At 43.5% G+C, this 9,293-nt stretch overlaps 1 protein-coding gene across 1 annotated transcript in view; it reads right to left on the reverse strand.

The window, feature by feature from the left end:
* TAF5L (TATA-box binding protein associated factor 5 like) overlaps nt 1-9,293 on the reverse strand; it is a 34,887-nt gene that overhangs the window by 7,779 nt on the left and 17,815 nt on the right. The window contains exons 3-4 of the mRNA XM_019527482.1: nt 4,415-4,519; nt 884-1,608 (exon numbers count right to left, since the gene is read on the reverse strand). Of these exons, the coding sequence (XP_019383027.1) occupies nt 884-1,608; nt 4,415-4,519 (830 nt within the window). The remainder of the gene's footprint in view (nt 1-883; nt 1,609-4,414; nt 4,520-9,293) is intronic.

Below are 9,293 nucleotides of genomic sequence, written 5' to 3' on the forward strand. Positions count from 1 at the left end.
CCATGACTACCACATCCCTAGCTTTTACTACCTCAGTGAGCTGACCCAAGAATTCCTGGTCAAGCTCCTCTGCTTGGGTAGGGGGTCTATAGTAGACTCCCACCAATAGGTCCCTTTCCCCTCTTCTGCCTTGAACCCTAACCCAAAGCACCTCAGAGTGCTTCTCCCCTGACTCCTTACTAATTAGCGAGGACGTGTAGTCCTCCTTGATATACAGCCCCACTCCTCCCCCTCTCTCTCCTATCCTATCCCTCCTGTACAGCCTATAGCCCTCAACATTCACCGCCTAATCATGCTTGGAGTCCCACCAAGTCTCCGTAATCCCCACAATGTCCGGGCTGGTGTCAGCCAGCAGGAGGGCGAGCTCCTCCTGGCACTAGGAGGACATGCCTCCACCCAACTCTTCATACCATACCCTGGGCTTGTATCTGTTCCACTCCTCTCTCCCTTCATGACTTCTTTCCTATTCATTTTCCTGTTTGCCGTCTTATTCCTTATTTTGTACTCTTAAAGTGTTCCTTCATGGACCTTCACTGGTGCCAGGCTCCCTTTCTACAAATAACTGTGCCAAGAACAGCAGAAATGGAGGCAGGAGATTAAGACCATCAGGCTGCCTTGGCTTTGTCCACATAAAGCTCTCACATCCGACTTCGTGACTGCCTGCTACAGGAGGAAAGAAGGATGGCAATAGCTCATAAGACATCCAAAGTCACCCAGCTTTCTACAGTCACATTGCTTTCTCTCCTTCTGTTTTAGGCATTTCCACCTCTATTTCCCACAGTGAGGAAACATTAAACTAAAATCGTTTTTATGTAAATGCTACCAGATATTCTACACACATGCCAAAATGGATTAATAGGAAAAAAAAAAAAGATGCTCAGACCTCCTCATCCAGAACATCACAAGCCAGGCGGATTTGGGACACATCTACAAGATGCGGCTCAGATTTTAACTTCCTGGATCGCAGGCTCCACAGCTTTACACAAGAATTATCAAATCCAGCGGCAAGCAGCTTGCTGTCTGGTGAGATCTCGGCCGTGTTCAGCAACTGCTCTGTGTTATAGAAGGCATAGAAACAGATGGTGGTTAAGGAAGGGGGGCCATCCCTGACCCTCTTAATGCTGTCCTGCAGCAAGTCCAGCGCTGCCTCGTTCTGCAGGATGGAAGTAGGCATGTCGGCAGGTTCCAGGCCATTGCTTTCACTGCGCGAGGAGCTGCCGCTGGCATAAAGCTGGTAGTCTGTCCTCTTGGCAGGCTGCACATCCAGGTGAATGTGCAAGGTAAGAACTTTGCAAAGAGCATTGTTGTTGTCGCTTTGGAGGTAGCGAAGAAGGTAGTTGTAGCTGTCCTCTTGAAGACGGATGACATATTTGTTGTCCAGAAAAGCCCGGAGCTTGAAGTTGGACAGGATATCTTGAATAGTCATGGTAGTCTGCAACTGCTCAATGATATCTTTCTGACTGGCATTCTGCAAGAACATGCCATGGAAGCGGCTGTAGAAACTGTCCACTGTGCTCTTTAGGCCGTGCTGGACCATGTTAAGATGGAGGTAGACAAAGAGGGGATACAGAAGAGGCATCACTTCATGGCTGTGCTGGGAATCTGAATCTGAATTGAAACAGGTAACAACATGCATTATGATTTCTCCCCAACAATTATCTGCAGGAAACATAAGGCAGGAAAACGCAAGGGAAATTCATTCAAGTGATCTTCAGTGCCATTACACACAAGTGTCTGGCCTTTTGTTAGCATTGCTGAAGGAAATGTAAAGAATATCTCACCTCTGATTAAAAAAAAAAAAATTCAGCTCTGTGGCAGGGACTCTCAACACACAACTCAGCTAGGAAGCCCCTACACTTGTGCTACTACCACCATATTCAATTAAGGCCCATACTGTAGAGCACACACCATAAGCCATGTGTCAGCTGAAATGTTCTTTTTGATTAAAAGAAAAAATTTATTTTAAAAGCTCTGTTTACTGAAACAACTGCCCCTGTAAGAACACCATTTGTTTAGAAATGCATTTAAACATTGCAAAAGCCTGGTGCATAAGTCAAACTGGCAAATGCTTTTATTTAGACGTCTGGCTGAGTTTTTCTTCAACTACAGCACAAACGGTATTTGCTGCTTTTAACTGCCTGGAATGGATTTTCCGTGGCAGAGAACAAACTTACTAACAGTTGGCTTTTGAAATGTAGCTGTAACATGTTGTGCTTCGGATTTATTCCTGTGCCTGCTCTCTCTCTTGGCCAAAGCAAATCCCAACAGTAATTCCTAGTACACTGTCTAATGAACTGTTTAGGATACACTTTACTTTAAAAGACTAATCTGCCTCACAGCTCCACCCCCTTTCACCATCTTCTTGGAGCTGATTTCCTCTCACTAGCCTTAACATGCAGAAAGCAGGGCTATACAAACCCTGGCAGGGAAGAGAGGCAGCCAGGGGTGGTTCACAGCCCAAAACGTTCCAATTAATGAAACGGCATGCATGTATTAATCAGAGTTATACCCAAGTCTTTCTTGTCACCCCTCTTTTTTTACTTCCCGATTCCCTTGTCTTACTTCCCCATACCTCATTTATTTCTTTCCCTTTCCACTGGGTTATTTCCTTCTTCCTTTATTAAATGGTCTTACAGTACTTTTCCTGCTCCACCCTGCGCTTTGCCTCTCCATCTGTCTCTCCCTCATAACATTCTCAAGCCTTATCCTCTCTCCTTATCCAGGACACAGGCAACTGCTTAGTAATTCTACAACAGGCACCGAGAGATCAAGCCATGTGCAAGTGTGCTGGTTCCATTCCCACGCCTCAAAAAGTGCAATGAGAGGCAGGATCTCTCTGAAAAAAAGAGGCTGGAGGTCGGCTATGATGCAAAGGACAAACTGCTGAGCTCCTCAGGGATGGATTGCTGGGAAAGGTGCAATAGCAATTGTTCAGGGCCACAGGCAACATGAAATAGCTTCTTGAGGCTTGCTGGCTTCATACATCCCATAGATGCACAAGCGTGCATGTAGTGAGGGAAGAGGGGATGCAGGCAAGTAAAATCAAGACCGAAGCCAGAGGACAGAAAGGGGGACTGTAATGGACAGGGCCTTGAAAGCTGGCTAAAATAGCCCTTCTGGGCCTCAGACAATGAAGTGCTAGGAAAATTACACTTGACTCTTCCCAAAAGGTTGCTAACATGCCAAGTTCAACTGCCATCATGCAAAGACCACCCGTGCTTCTTGGTGGTATCTTAACCCTCCAAACCATAATAGGGCATAGAGAAGTTTCATACTATTAGTACCACTGATGGTCAGGATAAGGTTATAGACCAAAACAGTCCTTACCAGTTGAGCTATGATGGGAAGTGTTCCCTACTATCCTTCCATTAAATCTCATCAGGATTATTCATCCTAGAGTAGGCAGAGTTAGAGGGTTTTCCTCCAAACCATGAAGGGGATAACCCATGACAAACATCTTGGAACAAAAAACTCAGGTAAATTTAATGGGGCAAAATTTGTCTTAAAAATCTGTACAGTCCATAAAAAAAGTCAAAAGTATATTCAAATAATCACTTATCACAGGATAGACAAAAGGAATAATAATAATTAAAAAAAACCCAACAGCACTGCACCTGCCTCCAACTTATCTGCAATTTGTATGGTTTTGAAATGACATTTAAAAGAAAAACAACAAAACAAAGCAAAAATTACAATAAAAAAAACCTCTCTCCTTCTCTCTGGCTGTTATGTGAAAGATTTACACAAACATGAAGGCAAGCTGACTTAGGCAAAGGGGAACTGTTTAAATGGCTGTGCTCAAAAACACACTGAAAAATATAATGATCCTTCAGTTATAAACTAAATCCTTAGTTTTACCTTTAAAAATAGGTAAGAGATTTCAAGTTGGAAACATCATTTTAATTTTAAGATGTCTTTTTACTCAATGAAGATAGAGAAATCCAGAAATCAGGTCTTTTAGGGTGCCTATACATGAGATGGAAGGCTGCTCTGATGCACTGGAATTCCAGAGCATTGGAGCACACTTGATTAATCGAGTCTGCCGGAGTGTGGCAACTGCCATGCTGCAGCAGCCTCTTGCATCTCGTGTATCAGCGTCCCCATGCTTAAAAACGGTGGCAGAGATGCTTGAACTAAAGCTCAAACAAGCTTTAGTTCAAGCACCCTTGCTGCTCTTTAAGTGCAGGGAGGCTGGTACATGAGACGCGGAGGCACTTTCATTAGAGGGGCTCTTGGAGCTGGCTCCAATTAAAGCATTGCCCACACCACCCCCACATCACGTGTAAAAGTGCCCTCAGATGCAAATCGCCCATTTGAAAAAGAGCGAACATGCTAAAAACGTATACTGTAAAGGAAGCAAAAAATGCATACTGCTCATCTGTCAATAAGCTACTACCTTCCTCCAGCCACTCACCTGTGAGAAAATTGCGTAGTCGTCCAAACTGTACTTCATATTGCTGTGGTTCTGCCAGGCAGGGGGCTGCAGACACTACACTGGCACAACCAGATTCAGATTGGACTAGGAAAGGAAAAGCAAAGAATTAGACTCTAAGAGCATATGTGGCTGGGAGAGTCAAAACTTGCATCACAAAACTGAATAGGATTCAAACAAAGATGACAATCTACATTTCAGAACGCATGAGATCCACAGGCTCTAGAGCATTAGAAAATGTCACGTGGCATTTAACAGATATAATCTAAAATAGAAAGAGAAGACAAAAATTGACTTTAGCATTAAAAGCTTGACAAGAACCCCTTCAAACACTTCATTTGCTCATTGTTTCAACTTTCAAGTGTAGCATCAAGTTTTCAAGAGACTCACAACACCACGGTTGGAGACACCTTTAGATTACCACAAAACAACCCTGCACTGAGTACTACTGTGTGTTAAAATAAATCATCAGTGCTCTTTACATTTTCCAGCAAAGCATCCAGTGCATTTCACAAATGGGTTATATGTGCAACCAGCTCTCAGGGAACATCTGAGTGCCACATTTTAGGGTATTAAATCAGAGGATTCTCATACTTCTTTAGTCTCGAGACTGGTTACTAACTATTTATTTGTATTACAGCAGTACCAGAAATCCAAGTAAAGAGCCAGGACCCGCAAATATATGCTCCTATTAGTTAGAAAGTCAATAGTTTTAAATCTAAATATGTCTGTATGCCCTCCTGCTGCAGGGGATGTCAGGTTACAGCACAGCTGGCACTGATCTAGGAGGTAACCTTTGGACAAAACTATACAATATCAAATACACCAACTAACTGGAGAAGTGAAAGGTCTTGCACTGGTACCTGTGAAGCTATTTTTCAGGATTAACATCAACTCTTGTAAAGACCGTTTCAGAATATTCAGAGATGGGACTGATCCCATCAGGTGAAGAAACAGAAAACTTTCTTCACCAAAACTACCATCACTTAGTCTGTAGATACAGTTTTACTCAGATAGCCAGGGTACTCTAGCTATACAAATTTAATTGTCTCAGAGAGGTATTTAGCTGTGTTCTTTATTTGATTTATATCCCACCCTATCCAATAGGCTCAGAGAGGCTTTATAGTTTAAAGTGAGGCAGAAGACAGGGCATGGTGACACCTTCTGTGAGGTGCTACCTTGGTCTGTCTTCTGCCTCTCTTTTAGTCACTTGATGTGAAAAAAGTTCTTAAAGTATTAATCTATTATTGTGATCCTTTTGCTCTTCTTCACATTCATTTTTCTATTATACACAGTCTCTTTCTATGATTTTATTATTCACTTTTTCTTTCTCTCCCTCCTTTAATCCATTTTATACCATTGCCTTCTCTAATTACTTCTCCCTCGGTCTCTGTATTCTTATTCCTTGCCCTTCTTTTTCTGTCCTTTCCAGCCTCTGGCTCTATAGCACACCCACAGGGCTCAGCCCAGAGAGCCGATCAGCAAATTTTGGCCTTTACACATGCTGAAGAGAAACCAATTTCCAACTTATTTCTGTTGCTCTGCACTGGAAAGAGACAGAAGCCTGCTGGAGCCAAGACCTACATGCCCTGCAACTTTGTTCTCTACCCCTTCCTAATAAGGAATGACCCTCTTAGGGCTAGAGGTGCACCGATACATTAGTCCAATATTGGATTGGCATGGCTATAAATAAAATTGATTACATCAGAAATTGGCTTTTTTGCCTGATGCAGCTCATAAAGTGGCCAATAAATGTCCCATGTGTGTGCGCAGCTGCAGCATGCATGGGGCCAGGAGCGCAGCCTGGCAGCTGCATCCAGCTGGTAAGTCTGTTGCAGAGGGCACTGGAGGGGCGGGTGCCCCCAGAACTGCATGGGGCGGGACAGACTGCCGCTGTGGGCTGGTGCTGTACCGGGCTCTTCCCAGTGGGGGGCTGGGCCAGGCTGCGCTCTCAGGGCATATGCAGTGGCACTGAGAGGGGGTTGGGGGGGCTGCAGCCACCCCAAAATTCACCATAGATCCCCCTGTAGCCTCCTTACCAGCACCACTGCCCACTCTGCCCTGAGTGCAGCCCAGCCCAGCCCAGCCCCCACCAGGAACAGCCCAGTGCTACTCCAGATGCCAGCCAGCCCTGCCCCACAGATCCTGAGGCACGCCCCCATGCACTCCCAGGATGCACGTAGCAGTGGGAGCCCCCCCAGACAAGCTGCAGCCCCATCCTGGCTGAGCAGCGCCTGCCCCACTCCCTCCCTCACCGCAGGGGCCTTCATCTGCATGTCGTCCCCCTTCCCCTAGCCCTTCCCTTCTTCCTCCCCTTTCACCACAACAGACTTAACAGCCGGACACTGTTCTCCAAGCTGCTGAGCTGCATATTGGATATTGGTTCTGTATGGGCCAATATGCCTCCTTAAAAATTGGCTATCGGTATCGGCCCAAAAAAATCTCTGCTGTTGCACCCCTACTTAGGGCAGTGGCTCCCAACCTTCATAGACTCAAGGCCACTTCCATACATTTTCTGAATTTAGTAGCACCCCATTTCAAAAACCGAATTTCACACATTTTTCGCCATAAAAAAATTAAAAAATAGAACAAGTCTTCTGTTGTAAATAACTCAGAAAGAACACAACCAGTCGGAATGTTTTTGACATTATGGATTCCTATTTGAAATCCCTGGATTTATTTTGTGAATCATGCAGATGTTTGTACACCTAACAGTGCGAACTGTGTATCACCTAAGGATCTCACATTAACCCAGGGTGCTGCAACCTCCCAAGTGAGAATCACTACCTTAGGGAAATGCAGTGGCCATCTTTACAGGCTCTAAAGACAGAGATGAATTCAGCTGCAGGAATACAGAGGTAGTGGCAACCTGATAGACCCAATGAGTACAGAATGACCCACTTGCTACTTAATTCCCCCATTTTCCTAAATACCCATATATAAACTCTGCTAGAAGATCAAGACATATACAATGTTATCCCAAACCTTTTTACTTTGGACATTCAGAAGTGATAAGTACTGCAGGCAAATTTGAGTCATTAGGCACAGTGCTGCATATGATCTTAGTGCATGAATAAAGAAACAGATTTTTCTGTCTGCCATGTCATAAAAAATTAGGATTACATGATACTTACAGCTCACATTCTCTGCCACTGCTTGAATTTATAGCTGAATCATTCCCTATTAGGAAACAGGTTATCTACAACCTTTGCTTACGCGAACCCAAAACCTCTCACAATGACTTCCAGTTAGCTGCATTAAATCATTTAAAAAGTCTGAATACCAGAATGCCTTACTCCAGGAACCTTCTAAGCAATCCCTCCATATTAGCAAAACATGCTGATGTCCTATTAAGCTTTCTGTACAAGATTAAGTGGCTCTATTCTTTAGGGTGTTCCAGTAGCCCCCACAGTAGCCAATGTAATGAGTCCCAATTTTGCTCCCACTGTCTGGTGAAATGTCAGCCAGCTGTTCTGCTCACACCTCTAATATACACTTGGCCTTAATTCCACAGGTCATCCCTTCAGTCACTGGCCTATTTAATTTGCTCACAACTGACCCCTTTGTAGACAGTTTTTCTTCCAAGCAAAAAGAAATCACACCTTGGATTTCAAAAAGCATTTAATCTCTGGACAATTATGTTTGGAAAAAAAAAGAAGAAAAAAAAAACTGATTAGGCTATTGTGGTGATTTGCTCTCTCAGTAATAGCTATGGTGCTCATTTCAGTCACACAAAGAGCAAAAGTCAGAATGTTACTTCTGTCCCTTCCCAACATTTCATACACCAAAGCTGTTACGAAAAACAAAGAACTCCATCAATCCTCAAAAGCTGCTTCTGAGCCCCCCACAAAAAACCAAACCAAACCAATGGAGAGCACTCATCAGGCATACTTGCCTTCTGAAGGGAATCATGAAATTTTGGCCCTACAGCATACACATTCTTTCAGTTCTACCATAGACAGTTTCCCTCCCACACTCTCCACCAGTCACAAGAACATTGATTAGAAACAGTTTCTTTGACTTCAGTTTCTGTAAGTGGAGCCAGTTACAGTGACCTGATAATAAATTCAAAAGGCACTGCTGCAAAGCAGCAATGATCCCTTTTGTAGCAAATGTTCTCTTCAGATGCTATACACAGTACAGTTACTCTCAAACTTTGCCTGTTTCACAGCAATCAGCATCTCTTCCTGGCTGATACAAGACTCTAGACTGGTCTCAGAAAGGAATCCCAAGTTAACAAAAAGACTACACAGAGGTATTATAGAAGCCTACTACTGATTTACTACCTCTGTTCAGGAAGTGCTTCTGGATCCTTTGAGGACTAAAAAGCAAATGGGAAGAACCTCTGCTCCCACATTTATAGGCATTATAGAAAACAGACAGACAAACACAAAAATGATTGGGATGGGCTGAGCTGGGGGATGTGATCCTGAAGGAAAATGAAAAAAGGAAGCTCAGATTGAAGGCACAGAAAGTAAAATTTAAATGCAAATAAAGAGGACAGAAAAAGAAGTTGTACTACAGGAGACCAACAGAAAAGTATGTGAAGTACAGCTTAAAACATTATCACTTAGAAAATGATACAAGGAAAACAGCAAGAGACCTGAACAGGAAAAATGAAGGTAAACTCTCTTGAAGAGCGAGTACAAAATGTTAGGAAAAGTGATGGGAAGTCATTCCAAGAGCATTTAATTCTGGGCTTTATTGTTTTAGTCAGTTTTTAAATTATATCCAAGCCCTCAAGACTCTGGCAAACTTGCTGCAGAAACCCTGCCCAAAGACCACTACCTGCATAAGTACAGTTTCCATTTAACTTTATATATATTCATAGTTTCATAGTTGGTAGGGTCAGAAGGGACCT

Source organism: Gavialis gangeticus, unplaced genomic scaffold (assembly GCF_001723915.1).
Source record: "Gavialis gangeticus isolate Ggan-Ray unplaced genomic scaffold, GavGan_comp1, whole genome shotgun sequence".
Lineage (NCBI taxonomy): Eukaryota > Metazoa > Chordata > Crocodylia > Gavialidae > Gavialis > Gavialis gangeticus.